General features: G+C 42.2%; 2 protein-coding genes across 10 annotated transcripts in view; both read left to right on the plus strand.

The window, feature by feature from the left end:
- Positions 1–2,115: 2,115 nt before the first annotated feature.
- ZNF507 (zinc finger protein 507) lies at positions 2,116–20,307 on the plus strand. 6 transcript variants are annotated; one of them, XM_035119758.2, is made up of 7 exons: positions 2,116–2,221; positions 6,534–9,070; positions 10,116–10,221; positions 11,978–12,092; positions 13,151–13,255; positions 13,878–14,012; positions 14,400–20,306. In XM_035119758.2, the coding sequence occupies exons 2-7, from the start codon at positions 6,956–6,958 to the stop codon at positions 14,752–14,754; spliced, it is 2,931 nt and encodes a 976-aa protein (XP_034975649.1). In that variant the 5' UTR covers positions 2,116–2,221; positions 6,534–6,955; the 3' UTR covers positions 14,755–20,306. The 6 variants fall into 6 exon arrangements, with proteins under 6 accessions (XP_034975649.1, XP_034975652.1, XP_034975654.1 ...); XM_035119761.2 differs by having other exon boundaries at positions 2,133–2,221; positions 6,945–9,070; XM_035119763.2 differs by lacking the exon at positions 2,116–2,221 and having other exon boundaries at positions 2,250–7,226; positions 7,374–9,070; positions 14,400–20,307.
- Positions 20,308–21,864: 1,557 nt separating this feature from the next.
- The window catches only part of DPY19L3 (dpy-19 like C-mannosyltransferase 3), a 47,307-nt gene continuing 47,201 nt past the window's right edge, over positions 21,865–21,970 (plus strand). For 3 of the 4 annotated variants that reach the window (XM_035119289.2, XM_035119293.2, XM_035119292.2), the window contains exon 1: positions 21,865–21,965. The gene's annotated coding sequence lies outside the window, so the exon portion shown is untranslated. The remainder of the gene's footprint in view (positions 21,966–21,970) is intronic. The other variant, XM_035119290.2, reaches the window with a different exon arrangement.

Raw genomic sequence — 21,970 nt, forward strand, 5'->3', positions numbered from 1 at the left:
CTAGCCCAATGCATTTTCTGTACTTGCGAATGGGGAGCACACCGGAATTCCTTCAAACACTTTATAACAGGCACTTTATTATAAATGTAACACCTAATTGGGGCCCCAACAATCATAAATTTGCTGCACAGCGTATTATATGGCATGCCGCCATGATGTGGCTGCAGCTGTTGAGCGCATGGTGCTCAAAACACAGACGGAGAGCTCTGAGGATTTGGACATTTGGATTATGGCTCAATGTCACCCACACAATTACATTAGAAGGAAACTGCCATCCTGCCTCCTTTGTCCCTACTGTGGTTGTAGGAGTCAGCGAGGATTCATGGCAACCAGCCTTTAATTTGAACAGAGCCTGGCACACGAATCTCAAGTCTGGCACCTGTTTTCCATGCCAGCAAGACCAGGGGCGTAGCCAGGATCAAAACTAGGGGGGCGGGGAAGCAATGGTCATTCAGGGGCGGGGCTCACTGGCACCCCTAAAAAAAGCTCACCCAAAATTTTCCGCCTCCCTAAAAAGAGCTGAACTATGACCTGAAGCCCTAAACAAAAATGGGCCTCCCTCCCTCCTAAAAGAAGCTCAACAAGTTTGACCTAAACCCAAAAAAACAGGGCTCCCCTTCCTTAAAAAAACTCAACAGCTTTGACCTGAACCCCCCAAAAGGGGGTAGATCACTCCCAGTTTTTAACTCTGTGAGTAGATCAGAGTCTCTTGGGAGGTGGCCACCCCTGATTTACAGTCTACAGATGCAGGAGGAGGGGCAGACTGGAACACCACTGCTTTTTATAAACATCACTGTTTCTATCAAAGCTACAGCCCCCCCTTTTCTTATTCACTTCCTTTTAGCCTTGCAGAGCCACCTCAGTCAATGCACCCTCATTAAATCGCCAATAGAACTCTTAATGCAATCCCTGAATGCTCATTAACAACTCCCACTGAAGAACAATAGGGTGAAGTGGTGAGCCATCAAATCTTGCCTGAAAGGGGATATCTGCTCCATTGTCTTAACTGCTTAACTACCGGTAGCCACTTTGCTTTATTTATTTGATGTGTTTTTGTTACAGCTGTGTCCCACCCACCCCCCAGCAAGCGGAGACTGAGCTGTTCTAGCTAAAGCAAAGCCCTTTCCACTTCAGTTTTTGGAGGGGGGAAGTGCTGGTTATGGTCTGTAAAATACATTGATTTTTTGCTTTGGGGGGGCAACTGCCCCCTCCTGCCCCCCCTGCCTACGCCCATGAGCAGGACTTGCAGATCCAGTGACAATCCAGAAATGTGTGATCTTTTGGCTGGCAGAAAGAAGCACAATGGGGGAAGAATATAGTGTAAGGAAGCCTAACAAAGTTCTGATGACAACGTTGATGCTTTGGGGGAGGGGGGGCATCAAAAATAATTTCCCTGGCTGGTGCGCAAAACATTTGCTTCATCGGGCTATTGGGTCACCCAACACGGCTGCAGTTCTAAGGCTTCATTTTTCCAGGCGCAAATCCCACCTAAGGAAGTTTACCTCTAAGCAGGTTGAATCTGCATGCATCACCAAGAGGACCATTCAGCTTTTTCCATTCTCTTTGCATAGACACCCTCCTCAGAAGAGAGGGACATTGTTAGAGGGTAGGTGATATAATATTCTCTTTGCATAAACACGTTCTACGTTTTCTGCATAGATGCTTTGTATACATTTGCATATTCTGTGTGCATAGATACTTTATTATATGTTTATTGTTTGAATAGACACCATATGCACACGCACACATTTTTTCTGACTGCATGGTCGAGAGCGAGCACACGAGAGCGAGAGAGAGCGCTTTATGGGTGGCGGGGGACCGGGAAAGGCACCAGCTACTAGTGGAAGCCGCATCAGCGGCCGAGGCGTGCTCGTCTTTGGGCCATAGCTGTTAAGTTTTCCCTTTTCTCGCGAGGAAGCCTATTCAGCATAAGGGAATTTCCCTTAAAAAAGGGAGAACTTGGCAGCTATGCTTTGGGCCCAGAGCGAGGCACCTGCGCGCCAGAAGCCCGTTATGCTTGGTCTCCATGACAACAGGTGGGCGGGCCAGCGCAGGCGGAGGAGGTGAAACTTTCCCTCTCTGGTCACCTGACCGGGCCTCTCGGGCCACGTGATCCCTTTCCCATCGTCGCCATTTTAAAGCGGTGCTCCCTGCAGAGGCAGCAGCAGCGGGAGGGAGGAAAAAAAGGAAAAGCGGAGCTAATTGAGGCTCTCCTGGGAAGGTGGGTGCGAAGGGGGGGCGGGGAGCGCGTTTTTCGAGGGGGCGTGTATGGGGAGGAGGGGAAAGCATCCCTGTGAGCGACCGGGAAAGGGGTTGGGGGTCTCCCTTCCCCAGCCTTTTCTCTCAGCAGGCATCCGAGAGGAGGGGGAGAGGGTGGCAGGTTTGTTGGGTGTGAGACTCGTGGTGCTCAGCTCCCGGCACCTGTCAGAGGCGTGGAGCATCTCCTCTCGATCCCGGTGAGATAGAGCTGCCTTACCACACACACTCAAAACGGGGTGTGTGTGTGTGAGGGGTGGATATGCAGGCGTTAAAGGAGTTAAGGGCAGCACGACGTTTTGGGGATTTTCCGCCGTCACTTTCGGAGTTGGGGTTTGGCTCCCTCCTTCCTTACGCATAACGGTCTGTGCACCTACCTACTTTATTGATTTATATTGGCCTTCCTCTTCTCTTGGCGCCAACTGGGGATATTGCCATACACACACACACACACATACAAAGTTCCCTGTGCCATTCTTTTGGTGATTCATTTCTGGTGCATTGATGCGTGTGTTCTTTATATAGTTTTACAAACAAATGGGCAGGCTCAGTCTAACATTTCTACACACATCCTTTCTTAGCAGTGGTATAGCCCCCCACCCCAATTGCCCCATTAGCCACCCCAAAATGAAAGGTGTTTCACTCTCTCTCTTTCTGATCCACCCTTTTGATGCAGTTGTCTATAAACACAGTTATTATTCTCAAACTTCCTTTCAGCCAATGAGTTGAAAGACAATAAGGCTCTGCTGAGTTCCTTCATCTTTAAAGCTTTAACGCTTCATCTTTAATTGTTAGCTATGGACTATAATTTCTGTAGTGTTTTGCAGTCCTAAATCAGATTCTCGCAACAGGTTGCAATGGAGGGAACATAGCTCAAGATTGCCCAGTGGCCAAATTGGAATATTGGAACTCCATAGTCCCAATTGCAGTCCTATAGTCATACCATTGATCTATTCCCATCATTCTCCCTTTAGAGTATCAGTCCTTGGCTTATAGGTTGGGGCCCACTGCTTGCTCACAAGCTGATCTAAGGTAGGTCACAGCTGCAGTACTACCAATACTGTACAGTATGCAAAAGTATGGCTTTAAACACCAAGGAGGTGCTCCTCAAATGCATTTTTTTGGCTAAAGGGCTGATTTGATTTGATTTCTATGCCACTGTCCATTCAAATGAATCTCAAAGCAGCTTAAAGATAATAACATAATAAAATATCACAGATATAGCATAAGTCATATTTCAGAATTGGCAAATAATCAGTAAAACAATTGCCGTCTATAAAACGCTATTAACAAACCAGAAACTGAAAACATAATCTCAGCATCATAGTTATGGCATAAGCAATATTATGCAGATCATCAACAAAACATTTCTAATCTATAAAACGATAACTAAAAAATTAAGCTAAAGCTGGGTTGTATGTCTAAAAAGAGTGCCAGCCCTTCAGAATGTGCATGCACATATTTCTACAGAACCATTGTTTCAAAGTGTCTTGACATGAAGATTGTATTTGTCTTCCTTTCCTATAATTCTCCAACTTCAGTCTACTTATTTCCCACACCCACCCCACTTAGAATCTCAGCCCTAATGAGCCCTCAAGCTCAGGTTATGATTCTGCTTTCCTACCAGTTTTCCAATCTCCACAAAACTAGTGTGCTGAACCCTACATTTCACTTGTGCTCCTTAATGGTAAAAAATACTTCACTGTTAGTCTCAGGCAAATTGTCACATGCACAGGATTGTGTTTTATGTAACTCAAGAAGCTATAGAATGCTAATAGAACTGGAAACCCCATATCTGGTGTTCTGCTTTCAGAAGTGATGCAGAGGGAACCTGGTTAAAACTTCTCTTGGCTGGAGGTTGCAACAAGCTAACACTTTCTTATCAGTCCCAACCCTTTTGACTGCAGTGTCAATAGCATGCTTTTATAGGTTAAACTAAAAGTTTGTTTGTTTTGTGAAAAGTGAAAGACTCCTACAAGGCATAGTGTCAAAAAAACCCACCAAAAACAGTATAGGTTTCTTTTAGTTTTAAGCATTAAAAAAGAGTGCCTGGTTACATTTTGAATACTACTTTATCTAGAAGTAATGCTCTTTAATTTGTTGCTATAGCTGCTTTTACTTGCAGGATTTTCCTGTTAGGATGTTCTTGCAGTTATGACGGGATGAGGAAACTCTGGTCTGGTGGCTGCAGGTATAGTGTAATGTGAATTTACCTTTGGTGAAGTCAGACTTCGGGTTCACCTTGCCCTGTGTTGTCTACAGGGAGATTTGGGATCATCAGATGATTGGGAAGCGGGGCTCTTTAATTCCTTATTTCTCAGCCATTTATCCAAAATTCCAGCTACCTCCTCTCCCACCCACTGTTTTCCTCTGCTGATGTAAAGGATATAAGGCCCTAGTATTTTTTGTTGTCTCTTGTGCAAAAAACCAGTTCTGGAGAGGTCTGATTCGGAATGACTCGGGAAGAAGGATTTAATCAGATCCCCTCTTCTTCAACCCCCAGTCTGCCACTCGCCTTGGTTGGCTTACCTGATTTTTTTTAAAAGCCATTGAGCATAGAAAATAGCAAAAGAGCTACACTTCTGATTATGATTAAAACTTGATTGATTTGTTGCCAAAGCAACTCAAAGTGACTTACAATAAATAATCAAACACATATACATTGAAACCATCATAAAACAAAACATAGGAAAATGTAAAAGAAAATCCTCTTCTTATAAGGCAGGATTGGAACATCCCGCCCACTCAAAGAGGCCATTGATAATTAAGTGCCAAATCCCTGGTAAAAAAGAAACGTTTTTGCATGGCACCTAAAGCTATGTAATAATGGTGCCAGGTGATCTTCCCTGTGGAGAACATTCCACAAGTGGGGAGCCACCACTGAAAGGGCCTGTTCTCATGTTGCCACCCTCCAAACCTCACAAGAAAGGTGCACACGTGGAAGGACCTCAGATGATGATTGCAGGGCCTGAGTTGGTTCATATGGGAAGAGGTGATCCTTGAGTATTGTGGTCCTGAGCTGCATAAGGCTTTATGAGTCGAAAACAACCCTTTGAATTGGGTACAGAAACTAATTAGCAGCCAATGCAGTTTGGCCAGGATTGTTGTTATATGCTCAAACTGTCTTGCTGTAGTGAGCAACCTGGCCACTGAATTCTGCACCAGCTGCAGTTTCTGAATTTACTCCAAATGAGATCATCAGCATTGATCTTATCATCTCTTTTTCATTTTGGTGAAAACATTCACCAAAGAATGGATTATCTTGATTATTCTCTGCAAGAAAATGCAACATTCTTAGACCAAACTGTTGTGTTGCACTACAGCCTGTATAGGTCTACTCTGAATTAAATCCCACTGAGTTCAATATGGCTTGGTTCCAGGTAAGTGGGTAAAGGATTGCAATTTACTCTGAAGTAAGTCCCAATGAGTTCAATGGATTTCTTGTCTGGTGAGTATGTGCACGATTACAATTAGTTACCTTTTGAGCTGTCATTGGCAAAGCTCTGCTTCATCATGTGCCAAAAAACACCTTAAACTAGGATGCAGATACTGAAGCTTGAACACTCCTCAAACACAGGATAGGATATTTGATCAGTGAAGTACTTGTTGATTTCATTATGGAAATGTTCCTTCTGCTAAGGTGTTTTATTTTTAAAAGAATCCTACTGCTTTCGCTTCCTTTATAGATCCAAATGTTTGTCATTTTTAATCTGCCAGAATATTAAGGAAAGATCTGACAGTTTAATGTCACATTATTCCCAGGTTGCTATTCTGTTGTCATTGTGATTTTGACTAAGCCAAGGCATACATAACTGAAGAAATTTCTTTAGTTTTCACACCATTGGTGGTGGGGAATCATTTGAGCTTGTTTCATAGCATAGTACATGTAGTAAATCATTCTGCAAATGAAAAGCATTCCCTGCCAATTGAATTGCTTACAGACTTTTCAAAGTGTTAAGTACTCACCAAATTTTATCCAGCTCAGTCTGGAATAGTCAGAATTTTTCAGTCTGGCAGTCATGTTTCTGATCAGTTTTGCTTACTAAATCACATAGCAAGCTTGCGTGGTATTGTTTGGCGATACTTTCACCTTAAAACTGTTTGAAAATGTCATAGTTAAAATGGAGGAATGGCATATGTGGTATTCTTGCAGATTTGATTGATGTTAGTCATTTGTACTGATCTTTAGACCATCTTCTGCTCAAGGGTGCTCATTCTTTAGCGTTCAAGTGCTTAATAACTTCATCCTGTCTCAAATTAACATTCTCTTTTCACAGTTTACTGCCATGAACGTTTTCAATTAGCTATGGAGCTGAAACTCCCAGGGCACTTGCAAGAGATCAACAGACAGATGTTCAGATCAAGGAAACTCTGCATTGGTGCACAGGGATGACTTCATCCCTAATCGCCTCTGCTAATAGAGTGCAAGCACAGCTGAGACAAATGGTGAGGTTGGCAAGGAGGAGGATAAGCTCAGGTCCCTTTTCCTCCTGAACAACTACATTGAACAGTTGGAGGTCCATACTTTGTATGGAATATCACTTATGTGTTAAGATGTAAAGCAGTTTTTAAAAGGGGCTGGATGACTTGTGCATCTGTTTAAGGTGCATGAACTGATTGACTGCAACATTTATGCCATTGTGTTCCGTAAGCTTGATGTTTTGTAACACAGCAATGTACGTTTCAAGTTTCAGATATTATGGAAGAAGGCAACAGTATTACAGCAGTAGTCTCAAACATTGGGGAACCGGAAGCTGTACTGATCTCCGAAGCAGTTGTAAGCCCAACTTCAGAAAGTGGTGAAGACCAGAGAAAGTGTAACCCTGACCCACTAATCCAGGTCATCCAAAAGCTAAGCAAGATCGTTGAGAGTGAGAAGTCACAAAAATGCCTTTTAATAGGGAAAAAGCGCTTGCATCCCGATGTGTCCCTGCTGTCACTTGACTCACAAAACCTCCCAGAGATCCCAGGTAAAACCATTGAACTGCCTGCCCTGGGCACAATAAATATAGAAGATTATTATGTGACAGACTGTCCTCCGCAGAATAAAAGAAAGGTGGTTTGCTACCAGTGCAGTCTCTGTAAATCTCTGTCTCCCTCTCTCCCTCTGTTAAAAGAACACGTGAAACAACATGGCCAGCAGAACGAAGTAATACTTATGTGCTCAGTGTGCAATTTTGCCATGAGAAGCCTAGAAGAGTTTGAAGCTCATGTGAGGCATCACCCAGAGAACAGCAGCAAAGCACACACTCTTTCAAAGGAGCAGCAGCAATGTGCAAGTTTTCCTAGTACCACTTTGCATGGTCCAGTGGAAGGTTTTGTCAATGCCGGCGCTGATCAGACAGCACAGCTTCAGTCTCCCTGTCCAACGGAGAAGGGGAGGCAAAAATGGTATACTTACGAGCAGTACGGCATGTATCGATGCTTAATTTGCAGCTATACTTGTGGTCAGCAAAGAATGTTGAAAACGCATGCCTGGAAGCATGCAGGCGAAGTTGACTGCTCATACCCCATATTTGAGGAAGAAAATGAACAAGCTACATTGCCGGACCCTGCTATATCGGGTGTTCCTCGCAACGTAGATGCCGTTGTCCTCGCGCTAGATAATAACGAACTGGGTCTCCCTGGTCTCCCTGGTGACCAGGCTGTTCAACTCCACATTTGTAGCTCTGAGCAAATGGTGTACAAAACCTCGGCAGAAGAGCCTGCGAAAGAGGAGGCGCTCCTAAGTCAGTCGGCTACTCTCTCGCCCACAGGCAAAGTAGCAGAAGAGACTCTGTCAGATACCGATCTGGAGCAAGACAACTTGATGACGGACAGCTTGCTTTCCTCCGCCCAAAAAATCATTAGCTGCAGCCCAAATAAAAAAGGCCACGTTAACGTCATAGTTGAACGTTTGCCAAGTGCCGAAGAGCCTGTTGTGCAGAAGCCTTACTCTATGGACACCGACATTGAAGCTGAGAAGAAAATAATCTCTGAGCAGGCTCGTGTGGCACGCGATGGGGACGTTTATCATATGGACAAAAGCTCCGTGGAACTCGAAGAAGTCATAATCGGATGGAGCAGTGCAGAGAAGAAAGAGGGCGATTTAAACCCTGGTAGAGCCAAAGCAGCAGATGAAAACGCACCTCCCACCAGAAGAAGAACAAATTCAGAGTCCTTGAGGCTGCACTCCCTGGCTGCCGAAGCGCTCGTCACGATGCCCATCAGAGCTGCAGAGCTAACCCGCTCAAGCCTCAGAGCTTTTGCCGAGGTGAATTCTATAGGTTCAGAGGCTGGGCAGAGGCCAGCTGACAACAGCTACGTCGCCCATTCTAAGCTGGTGACCTCCCTTAAAACAGAGGAATTGGCAGGCCTGAACCAAACGGACTGTGCTTTCATGGAAATACAGAAGGATAAGCCAGAGCTGGCTGAAGGTCCCATTAAAATGGGCATCAGCATGTCCCTGCTCACCGTCATTGAAAAGCTGAAGGAGAGGACGGACCAGAACGCTTCCGACGACGACATTCTGAAGGAGTTGCAAGACAATGTGCAGTGCCAACCTGCAGCCGATGCCAACGTGCTGGGGAGCAACCTGGTGGAATACATCCCCAATGTGGATCGCCCCTTCCGGTGCCGCCTGTGCCACTACAGTAGTGGCAACAAGGGGTACATCAAGCAACACTTGCGGGTGCATCGCCAGAGGCAGCCCTATCAATGTCCTATCTGCGAGCACATAGCAGAAAACAGTAAGGATTTGGAAAACCATATGATCAACCACTGCAAAACCCGAATGTACCAGTGCAAACAGTGCGAAGAATCCTTTCATTATAAGGTGATGTGTTTATACTTTAGTGTTTGCCGTTTTTTTTTTACTGTTTCTCGATTTCCCTGAACTATGTGAGCCAGAGAAGTTGCAGCTTGTCATGACAGGCTTAACTGGGGCAGTCAATTGCAAACAGTCGATGGTGGTTGGTTGCTAGAAAGGTCCCATTGAGATTGCTAGAACTGGAGTGTCTGGTGCTGCTCAGTGCCTGAGTAATGGCCTTGGAATCAACGACTGGGTTGTTTGTCAAAACCTGCAAGTCAGTTCAGAAGTGGGTCAAGGAAGCATCAGGGTGAGAACTTTATTTCAGCTTCTTCAAAGTTGCAGTTAAGCCTGTAGTAATAAGGCAGGTAGAACTCTGAACCCAGCCAATAGATGCAGCAATTTTGGAAAACCAAAACCATAGCATTAAGCCTCCCCCTTTTTTAAAAAACCAAGGGACATATCCTTTAACACTTGAGTATCTTAAAAATTCCTTTGTCTGAAGAGGAACATAACAATTCTGATTGTTACATGCCATTTTTCTTAAAGCAGCTTAAGTGCTATACAACAAACTATATAGGTAAATAGAAAAATTCCCAAAAAAAGCCCAAGTTATATCACCAAGTTAAAGCCTAATAATGAAAAGTTAGAGTGCATGACTATTCTACCATGTAGGGGTACAAACCAGGGCCTTCCTGCAGCTCTTGGTGGGTGGGTGGAACCTTGTTACCTATTTATTAGACCAGGTAATGATAATTCTACTTTGTGATGCTCTTCTAAACCTACGGAGCTCACTCAGATTTGGGCAACTGAAAAGTCTGCTTTCCCATTATCCCTGCTTGAGTCGGAAACTCTGTTTCTCTCCTCACCCCCATGCAGTTGGTTAGTGATCATGTGTCTTGAGCTCCTCTTTAAAAATCTTCTTGATTTGTATTGTCATTTTGTTTGGCTGCCTGACAGATAAGTAATCACAGACGACGTCTGACAGGAAAATAACTAGAGTTCAATATGGAGGTTCAGCCACTCCTTATTTGCACCCTTTTAAAAGACGGTACTCCTGTTTGCTTTGCAGAGTCAGCTTCGAAGCCACGAGAGAGAGCAACACAGCCTTCCAGACCTATACTCGATGCCGCCATCTGACAGCCTAATAACTTGTAGCAAAGTGGATGAAAGAGTCGGTACTGTCTGTCTTTTTCACTCGCTTAGTGATAGCATTGGGCCGGTTCAAAATGTTGAGCTCAACATGCTGGAGGTTCTTGAGAATCCCTTGGCTGTGGCAGTGACTTTTAACTGTTATAAGCCAATGCTACGTTCATTTTCCCAGTCACCCATAGTACCCGAGTGGCAGCACTGCAACTGCCAGGAATATGCAGCATTGGTATGCAAATAATGATATGTGCAACAGATATGGTTAGGGGCTGTTAAAGGTAGCACCTGCTTCATGGAGAATCACCAAAGAAAAAAGCTTTTCAGCAGTTGCCACATAGGGCTTTTAATCACTTGATAGTATAGCACAGCCTTCTGCAGTCTCCAGCCCTCTGGATGTTTTGGACTACAACTCCCATCATTCCTTGTTATTGGGCATGCTGGCTGGAGCTGATGGGCACTGTAGTCTGAAACATCTGGAGGGCACAGGATTGGGCAAGACTTTTGTAATGCCTTCAAACTAGGCAAACAGTATGGAAAGCAGCTTGTTCCTCCCTTTGCTACTGTCCACACCTTTTTAGTGATGAGCCTCTGAATCAGAGGGAAAGGATGCCAATTTTTCTTGATGATGCACCCCTCCAAAATAAACAGCAAACACCTAAGCCCTGCCTCAACGCTTAATGCAGGTTTTTATTTTAAAACCTGGGATTTGGAAGTATGACTTGACTGAACATGTTCCCCCTTTTAATAGCATTCATTAAATGAGAATTTAAGCTTTCTAAAGTAGTTTGGAAACTCTTTGCAGTCAAATTATGACACGATTGCAGGAAGGAAGCCCTCTTGTCAAACAGATGTCGTCTCTATAAAACAGCCCAAACCCAAGAAGTTTATGGCACAGCATCTGTTTATGCATGCGTTAATCTGAGCGGGAACATTTGTTTCATGTTTGTGAAATCATCAGCGCCCCTGTTCATCGCGGCTGTGCTAGAACGTTAAAGGGATCTTTCTGCATATGATTGAATTCTAAATGTCTAATAATGTAGGGCGATTGTAATAACATGCATTACAGGAACACCTGCTTTTAGTGTTGGATTGAAACCAGTCAGTTTGTTACACAGCACAGGGCTTGGCCTTCCTTTACTACCTGCCCTCCCTTCTGAGGATAAAAGCAGTTCCCAAACCCATAGTCCTGACTCTAAAGCATGTAGTAAAAGGCAGAGTTGTGTTTCGTAAAACAACAAATCTTCGTGACATAATTGCATATAAAATATGGTGGTTTTAGTGATCATTAGGCAATATATTTTTATTTGCCTACAAATGTTATTTCCTTCATTGTTATTCAATTTCGATAAGAAATGGCTTAATTGTTTACCAGGCTGGTCCAAGGCAACTTAGCATCCTAAGACACAGCACTGCATGATCCAGGAGCAATTCCCAGGACCCCCTGTAATGAGGATGCTGGGATGCAACAACTAGGATCTTGAGAAGGACCTCTCATATTGTAGGTTTTCTTGGGCGCCCTTAATAATAAGACCACCCTAAGTATCTGCTTGGGTCACTTGTGTGGTTGGCCCAGACCTGATTATTTTAAAAGAAAATATGTACCAAAAATCCTGAATTAAATACCTTCCAGAACCAAAGCTGCCAGCCAATCAAATGTGTGAACCATACTCCACTCAACTGTTAGTATTGGGAGGTTAGAACCTAAGCTGGGTCAGATTGTGCTGAAACAATATATCTTCCTGTTAAGGAAAATGATTTCTAAAAACTGTGTTGTATGTCGTTTAGGGGATAGGATTTCAGTCCAGAAACTTTACAGATGCGACATTTGTGATTACACAAGCACAATGTATGTTGGTGTGCGGAATCATAGGCGGATTCACAACTCCGATAAGCCATACAGGTGAGCATATCTCTGGGTTTTTCTGTTACTCGCAGCTGGATTTATTTTGATGTGTTTTCTTGCAGCTGTCATTTCTAAAGTTAGAACACAGTGGGTGATTTGAAATTGCCTAATTTTGAAGGAGTGTGTCACTTGCTACCAATTTACTCCATAGCTGCCAAGTTTTCCCTTTTCTCGCGAGGAAGCCTATTCAGCATAAGGGAAAATCCCTTTAAAAAAGGGATAACTTGGCAGCTATGATTTACTCTGACAGTCACTTTAGAATCCACTGACATCATTACAATAAGGACCTGCAAGTAATGCATATTGAAATAACTGGTAAGGAGGTTCCTAAAGAAAGCAACAGCAGAATTGGAGCATGCTTGGGCCACATCCCATCAACCGGAGGGCTAACAGCTGGCAGGTTATGCCAGAAGAATGTGGCTTTTTCCACCTGTTTCGTTTAAGCAGCCTAGAAAGGCCTGAAAGTTGAGGTAGAAAATATTCAAAACAAACAATAAGCAGATTTATCGAGTCTTTAATGTTTATTTTTAATTCAGCACAGTTTTCCAGGAAACTCTTACCATTTGCATGATGCATCTGAAAGTTTGCCATTTTGAACTTTTAGATGGATAGAGCCATATTGATTGAATCTCATGTTTAAAGCAGACAGCTAACACCTCCAGAGGCCCTTAATGAATGACATTTTCATCTGAATAACAGGCAGCCGCCATTTACTTGGCTACCGCACCAATGGATTCTAGAATGAATTATACAGTCATACCTCATGTTATGTCCACTTCAGGTTGCGTGTTTTCGGAATGGGTTACTTTCGGGTTTTGCCGCATGCACAGAAGCGCTAAATCGCACCGCGCACATGCGCAGAAACGGCGCTTCAAGTTACGGCTGTTTCATGTTATGGACGGGCCTCCGGAACGGATCCCGTCCGTAACACGAGGTACCACTGTCATTAGCCAAAACTCCCTCCTTGTCCGCCCTTCCGCAACGCCCACCTCAGAGATGGTCTTGTCAAGAGGCTGAGGGTCCTGGGAACCAATTGCTTCTTTGTTTTCCTTCAGGTGTCGAATGTGCGACTTTGCCACAACAAATATGAATAGCTTGAAGTGCCATATGAGGCGCCATCCACAGGAGCACCAGGCAGTGCAGCTAATGGAGCAGTTCAAGTAGGTAACTGACTGCTTGGCAAGCCGGTGGCAGCTGTGGCCTTGTCAATACAGATAGTTTGAAGTTAAGATCACCGAACATTTGCTAGAGATCTCTCACAAATTGCTTGGTTAAGGGATCATCTCTGCCTTTGTATCTTGCTGCTGTTAGAGCCTGGTACTCTGGAGGCTCCAGGTAGTGGGAAACCTGCAAAACAAAAAACAACAACAACCCAGAAGTACCAGAACTCTGGAAAGCATAGGGGTCTCCCTCAGAATATTTGACTGTAGTTACTTAGTAGTGAGGGAAATGTGCTACATACGTGCTTGGCGCACAAAGTCCTGGTACGTGAAATGTTCTTCAACGTGTGCAATTTCTCCCTCTTGCTTTTACCTATTAATTCTGTTGTAATTGCCTAATGAGACTATGTATTAGTCCACCATGTTTGATAGACGTTACTTTATAGCTTTGGGTATACTTTTTGGGGTAGAAGTCTTTAAAATATCACATAGAAATGCAGCAACAGCTAAACCAAACTAGGATAGAAATTGAAGGGTGTGCTGACCTTTTATAATTTGACCACATTTTGGGTAAGACATATTGACCCCTTCTTCTTTCTCTTAATCTTTTCCCCCCCTTCAGATGTTCGCTTTGTGGGTACGAGTGTAGCCATCCCCCTTCTCTCAAGTCTCATATGTGGAAGCACGCAAGTGACCAAAACTACAACTATGAACAAGTGAACAAGGCTATTAATGATGCAATTTCACAAAGCAGCAGGTGTGTGTGCATTTTAGGGTCACTATTTATACTTGTAACATAGAGCACTATCTTAACAACTTGCATAGCAAGTCAGTTGCTTTAAGCAATATAGTTACTTAAGTTGTTGGAGTCTGGGGGACATTGTAATTTCCCTGCTGGAAGCTCTGTTGCCAAACCTCCCACTTTCTCTTTACAGCTGGGGGAAATTTGATAAGCTATTTTAGAGATTTGCTGCACTGTAGTGAAGGGGACATAAAAGTGAGAGATGCCAAAAGCAAGTACATACATTGAGCCCTGCAAACAGATCCTTGGACATCCTGTATTGCGTGGAACCTTTGCATGGTAGAATTGCCATTTTCTTAGAATTTGTATACTAAAAAGTCAACTGCTTTCTTCCTTTCTTAGGTCCCCAGGTCAGGTGACTGGGAAAGTGACTGCTGAAAATGGTTTATTTCCTTTGAAAAGCAACTCGGAGGGCTTGTCCTTTTCAGACTCCTCTAACCAAACTGCTGACAAAACCATGAATTCTGATGAAAATCAGAATCCTGCTTCCACAACTAATACCTCATGCAATTCAGACAAAATTGCTGGTCTGCCTCACCTTGGCACAGAATACTGTGTCCTGCTCTTCTGCTGTTGCATTTGTGGATTTGAGTCCACCAACAAGGAGAACTTGTTGGACCATATGAAGGAACATGAAGGTGAAATCATAAACATAATTCTGAACAAGGACCACACAGCAACTCAGAGTGTAAGATAGGTGAAGCTGTTGCTTTAAAGGGTTTCATAAAGTGCTGTTTTCTTGTGTTCTCTTTACATCACCTGAACTACTTGCTGAAGCGAAAAGTGTAAGTAAAAAAAATGCAGTAGTATTTCCAACGGTCGAAATGTTATTTATGTCAACAAGAAAATGGATTTATTTCACAAGCTCTTGAAGTAACTGAACAGTAAATACTCCATTTAGGGAAAGGTCTGCTGAAACCATTATCCTCTACCGACAGAGCCATTTTCAATGTCTATTGTTAATCTAAAGCTTAGTCATATAATAGGAATTTCACACTAATGTGTTACCTTAAGGGGTTTAATCTTACTGCCTTGAAACTATCTAAAGGGGGTTAAATTCATTTTAGGTAAATTTTTGAAAACTGACATGACTGACTATACATTTATGAAGCAGCATTTCCAGAGAGGGAGAGGGAGATTGAGTAACTTTGTAAGCCTTATGGTTCCTCACTCAATTACTACTACAACAACCATACCTCGGGTTACGAACCGCTCGGGTTGCGAACAGTTCGGGTTACGAACTCCGCAAACCCAGAAGTGTTTTCGTTGCGCACGCTTTGCGCATGCGCAAAAATGGCGCTCGGTTTGCGACCTTTTCGGGTTACGAACTGCGACCCGGAACGGATTGAGTTCGTAACCCGAGGTACGACTGTACTTTTTTAGAAAAGATAACAATATCTGTATCTTCCTGCTGATACAGGGATCATTAACAAGTAGCAAAGTATTTGGCTTGTGTTATTTCTTTCAGTATGAGATGCTGAGAATGTATAACTAAGTCTTGATGGACCCTAATGGTTCACCAGAACTTTCTCATAGAACTTAAATATCTCTCTCATAATCAGGCATTTCAGAATGCTAGAAGTGCCATAACTTGGATCAGAGTGGGTAGGAACAAGTGGTCTTAGCTAAACCTTTAAGGGAGGTTTACCTCTTTATCAAATAACATTTAACACGTCAAAATCCAGTTTCTTGAGTGCACAGAAATCTGATGAAAACTCAATGGAAGTTACTAGCTTATCCCATTGTGACATTGTTATAAAATAGCCACTAAAAGCACTTCATTCACACTTGTTTTTCAAAAGGAGCTGTTTTCATGCCTTCTAGAATACCTTGAGTTCTTGTCTGTGGTTGCAAGCTTCAGCTGCTTAACTGCCATTGACTTCAGTGGAAGTTCAGCAGCCTCCAATGTTATTTTTCTCTTGAAATTAGTGTTATGTTTCATTTGGGTGGAGCCCTCTCCCAGTTTTTGCCGTATTGCTGCATTTCCCTTTACTCTGGCAGTTCATTGCTTATAAGCAGATTTGTACACAGATGTGCATTATTTTCAGACAGCTGCATAACTTTTAAAAATGTATTTATTATACATTAAAAGCTCAGTTTTCATGGTGCTAATTGAGTTTGGGTCACCCCTTGCCCCTCAAAATTTCTGAACTGTGAAGTTGGAGAAATGGAAAATATTTTGTGTCGTTTTTAAAGAAGTTTTAAATGTTGAATGCAAAAATATTTCAAGGCATTTTGTAGAAAATCCAAACTAGGATCCCTATTATTAATTCAATCTGTTACTTGTTTCTAAACTAGGTGCATTTATAATAAGTGAGTGCATAAATTCACTGTACAACAAACAAGTTTATTTAAAATATGAGATTGAAAATGTGGATTGTTTTGTGTTCTTGAGAAATACAACAAACAGGGAGAAATTGAGAAGGTGCTATATTTTACTTCCTGCTATGAGCTCTTTATGACTGAACAGAATCCAATTGGTCACAAATCTTGATGAAGTACTTCTGGCTACTACTGTTACCTTTGTATTCAGTCCTTGCATCAGTTTTGTATCCTCAACCTGAAACTTCTGATGTGAAGTTTCAGGAAATTATTGGGCAACTATTTAATAGCTGAGATCATACAAAGTGTATCAACATTCCACCTCCTGTCTGTCTATTTACTGCAATTAGTTGAAAGCTTAGTAAAAATTATCAAATTTTAAATGTTTCATTTCAAAACCATGGCAAAGGCTCTTTGTAACAAACCTTTACCTTGTTTTGTTTTGTTTTTTCCTTAATGGGTCATGCCTGTCTGTTACACTACAAGAAAATTGTGAAACCACGAGCTTATAAAACTAATTATATTTTTATTGAAGTTAAGTATTGATTTTTAGGCATGTAAAGCTTTTTGCAGGAATACAATATGTGAAGAACAATTGAAATGAATTGGAGAGGCCAGGCAAGGTGCATATGTATTCAGCAGGTTATTTTCTTACCATTTTGTATATGTAATCTTCCATTACTGTTAAATAGTAAAGGGAAGTATTTTATTTTTATTTTTTTAAGCAAACTAACTTTAGTCTCAATAGTTAAAGTTTGATATTGCCTTCAATTGCACAAGAAAAGCATATTTCATACTGACACTTTTTTTTCTTTCATTTTAAAGCCCATGGGTTGCTATCAGTTCACTCTTCAAATTTACACAATTGCCATGTAGCAGACTTGAGGCTGAAACCAGTTTATTGATCATGTTACCTATCTTGGAGCTGTTTGGATTTAGGGAGTTTTTGTTTAGAGCACTTTTTCAGACATACAGCATGTCTTCCCTCTGTTTTAGGATTTTAAAAAGATAAACGCATACTGCTAACTATAGTGTTTGATTTCTTCCCCTCCCCCCATTTAATTTATGGAGAACCAGATTCAATGCTCTGTTCTGTTATGGGCAGAAAGCTTCCATTTATACTTCTGGCCGCAATTCCATTATACACTTGCTTGAGAGTAGATTGCATTACATTTGCATTATTCCCAGAGATGTGCTGTGGATGACATCCTTACAATGTTCATCCTGTTGTGCTCAATGGGAAAACTCTTTCAATGGATCAGCACTGCACTTGTTTGGGCTGGTTAGGATTAATTTAGCATATGATACAGGCAAGTAGTAGGAAGAAGGGCATGAGGCCTATGGGATCACAGCTACCCCACTCTTAGGCCCACTGGGCATCTAAACATAAAAAGTAATATTTACATAGGACCGGCAAACACACAATTAAATGATTGCAGGTCCAGATAATGATCTTCATGATTCTAGGAAATGTTTACCTGTGCATGGCTTGGGCCTTCATGTGCTTTGGCACGTGTCCAACTAATGGGCATTTTGGTTGGTGTAGAGGTAAGATTAGTAGACAGGGCATGAGGTGGGATGATTCTCTTCTCTTTTTTCCCATCCCTGTAATCTGACTATATTTTATTTCTCTTAACCAGCCCTTTGACTGTAGCATAAGCAACTTATTTGGAAACATGGTGTTGGAATCAATGGAGCTTGCTTCCAATTAACCGTGGCTTCAACAGCTTCACCAATAGAGGCTGTATTCCTTGTTCTTCGCTTGAAAAAACATTGTGGCATTCAGCTAGTTGCTGCATTTTTAAAGCACTTATTTAATCATTTAAAATGAAAATGTACAGTTGGTGCTCAAAGTAATGTTAAAATATATTTAATAGAAATGTGCATTTGATATTCCTGGGCATGGGTACATATATTTTTTTAAGAAAAAGGAATTGTAATACTATGGCACTGTTTTTTATAGCCAAAGTATAAAACTTTTAGAAAACTGACATGTAAAAGACTGTAGATCTTGCATTATCTGACTGACAGGATGACTTACTTTATAAGATATTTTCCCGCACATTAAGCTGCATGCCTTAAGTTCTCTCTAGGTTTGTCTCGTTTGGAAACTATGGAAGCAAACTTTGTAGTACAACTTTGACTACCTTCTGAAATACTGTACATTGTTAGAATAATTTATTTTGCTTTACAGAAGTTTTGTCATGTATTGACTAATTGTATTTTGGTAATAAACTCCTTTGTTAAACACATCAATATTGTGCTCTCGATTGCATATGCTTTACTGAACACAAAGTTAGCTTGTAAATATAGCCTTTCTATTTGTTTAAAAATGCACACATATACCTAAACATGCTAAAAGAGCCAGTGTAGAGTATTGAATAAATACCTGAGCTATGAATCTACAATTCAAAACAGTGCATGAACTGAATTGCTTATCTAGGTTACCGTAAGCCCCCTCCCCACCCCCAATATGGGGTGACCTACTTTAGCAGGTGGTTCTAAAGAATGGCTGTGATAATATTTATCTAGACTCTTGAACACCAAAGCGCTATATAAATGCTGTTTTGTATCACCTGCATTCCTCCCAAGCCATATACTGACCATGGATGGTATGAGGCTTAATTAAACCACCTGTTTGTGTTGCCTACCTGGGACAACAAAGGGATGGCTTACTGAGGATTCTCTGTGTTCAATGAGCTGTGCTCAGCTGTGAGCTGTAAATTGAGAAAGGGATATGTTTCCTGTTTTTCTAGTGAGCCAAATTTAGCACTTTGCTTTCATGTTTGATAGGCATGTAAAAGTTGAATATGAGCTAAATTATAGTTGTCATGTTAGGGGATTCTTCAGCTAACTTTTTTAAATCCTCAATTACTACATGTGTCAGAGCTTTGCAATATCTATAAAAACATTACTATTGCCTGTGCATACCTTACCACTTATTTGGGACTTTCTTGGGTAAGGCAGTCTCCTGAGACAAACTTGATTGGTCACGGAGAGTAAGAACACAAAGGGAAACGGATCTTCTGATCACCGTTTCCGTGTTCTATGCCACAAGCTCTCACAAACAGAACATTTGGCAGAAACGTGATGCAATTCTGTTTAATTTGAAAAAAAGTATATCTTATCTTCAAGGTGTCTTATAATTTCAATTAAAATCACTACAAACAAAAACAAGCAGTTAAATATCATCAAATATGATTGAAGTGAATCACTATTAAAAAAAAAACTTGAGTGAATGGGACAAGTTTGGCTTGGCATCCCAAAGCTATTCATGACAGAGCTGGTCTAATCTCCTTGGAGAGCAAATTCCAGAGCTAGGAAGCCTCTTTGAGATAATCCCCTGGTAGCCACCAGTTTAATCCCTGAAGAAAAAGAGTATTAGAAAACCAGTAAGTAAAGAATATAAATAAATGTTAAAGCATATCTAGCAATGAAGTTCTGCACTATGTTGTGGGCCTGATTCTGCTCTAGTAGTCCCACAATACCAAGTCACAAAGGTTTGAACATTTTCATGAACCATACTTGCTCAAGCAGAGTATTGGGTGCAATGAACTGTGCTGGATGGGTGTGGCTCATTTCTCTCCTTTAAGAACTGCCCTGCTGGATCAGACCAAAGACCTACCTCATACAACACTTGGTTGTCATTCAATATTTTTGTTTTGCCAGGTGTTCCCAAACTGGTCCATTCAGGTGGCCTGTGGTGTGTCTGTGGCATTGTGGTTGAAGATGGGAGACACATCCATTGCATTAAATGTTCGTACAGATACTTAATTTTTATTTTATTATTTTATTCCTTACATTTCGTTTTATTGCACTGAAATCTGAATTCTATAGAATCCAAATTGTAATACAATAAACCAACAATATATAGGAATTAAAAGAAGCAATAAAAGTAAAAATAGTGTCTAGCTCTAGCACAATGCATTACAGTTGCTACAAGAGGCAGAAACATTAAGTTATACAACAAGCCCTCAGCAGTTTTCAAGTGGTCCGTGGCAGGAGAAGTTTGGGAACCACAGCCCTAGGAAATAAAATGGGGGCATGAAGAAAACAGCTGTTTGTCCTCCATTACACTGCCTACTGGAGCCCTAGAGACAAATGGAGACGGGGCATGGAAGGCCTTTAATATGTATTCATTTACTGCGTTTATATTCCACATTTTTTGTCCATAAAGCTCAAGGCGGCTTATATGGTTATTACCACACCTTTAAAATTTCAGGTGGTGGCATTGTCAGCTAAGGAGATGGCCATCTAGCAACATAGTTTTAATTATTAAAAACTGAGGGGAATGCCAGTACATCCTAGTGGTCTAACATAAGGTTACCAGACGTCCCCATTTCCCGGGGACAGTCCCCAGATTTACAAATCGATCCCCTGACAAAATCCATCTATTTAGTAGGAATTTGAAAATCTGGTAACATTAGTCTAACAGGATATGAGAACGATGGCAGTGGAGACTGCACTGCATCAGTAAAGGATGAACTGATAGATTTAATCAAAGTGGGAAAGGCATCCTCTGAAATGAAATGGCAGAAAAATAACCTGTTTATTCCTGCAGTTTTTTTCCCCTTTTTTAAAATACTGAATATACTGTACTGTTTTTATTTATTTTCATGGTACAGAAGATGAATTTTGAGAAAACAATTGTTACAATAGTAAACAACAAGTAACTTGTCCTGATAAAATTACAGACTTTTATCATGTCGTGTGTAAAAAGTTTCATTTGGTTACTCTGAGTTGCAACAATTGGAAGCGTCTCCAAAACGATCCAGTGAAACCAGAAATTCCTTTAGCTTCCATCTTGGTTCAGAGGTAGCACACGTGGTGCCCTCCAGATGTTGTTAGGCTGAAACTCCCATCATCCCACTCTGAATTTCAGAAGGAGGGTCTTTTCCAGCCCTACCTGGAGATACCCTGGGGATTGAACCTGGGATCTTGTACATGCAAATCTCAACCACTGAGCTACAGCCCTTTAGGGGACATAGTGAGTTTCCTGGTTGGCAGCAGCTCTCCGGGTTTTCAGAAGGGGGTCTCTCTCCCCAGCCCTACGTGGAGATGCCAGAGATTGAACTTGGCACCTTCTGCACGCAAAGCAGGTGCTCTCTACCAACTGAGCTAAACTGTTATAAGCCACGAAAAGACAGGTGCCCTTTATGGCCATAGCCTCTCTCCGCCCAACCTACCTCACAGGATTGTTGTGAAGATCAAATCAAGAGGGTGGGGGAAGTGTGTGTTCGCCACCTTGAGCTCCTTGGAGGAAAAGGTGGGTTTTTAAATAGAAATCATGAGGGACAGAGGGGAGGGGGCGTCGGGAAACCACTCCCCCTAGAAACTCCCCCCCCCAAAAAAACACCCCATCTCCCCATCCTCCTCTTTTGTGTCCACACACCTCCCCGCCTCAAAGAGCCCCTCTCCCCCCACCCACCTCACAAGCGGGAGGCGCCTCGCTCCGCCATCGCCTCCCGCCCTCCCTTTCCCTCTCCCGCCTTCGTCCCTGAGGGAGGCTGAGGCGGCGGCGGCTCCATTCCTCCCTCCGTGACACACCGGGGCCGTCACCGCCTGCTTGCCCCCCCCCCCGAGTAGGTAAG

This window comes from Zootoca vivipara, chromosome 6 (assembly GCF_963506605.1).
Source record: "Zootoca vivipara chromosome 6, rZooViv1.1, whole genome shotgun sequence".
Classification (NCBI taxonomy): domain Eukaryota; kingdom Metazoa; phylum Chordata; class Lepidosauria; order Squamata; family Lacertidae; genus Zootoca; species Zootoca vivipara.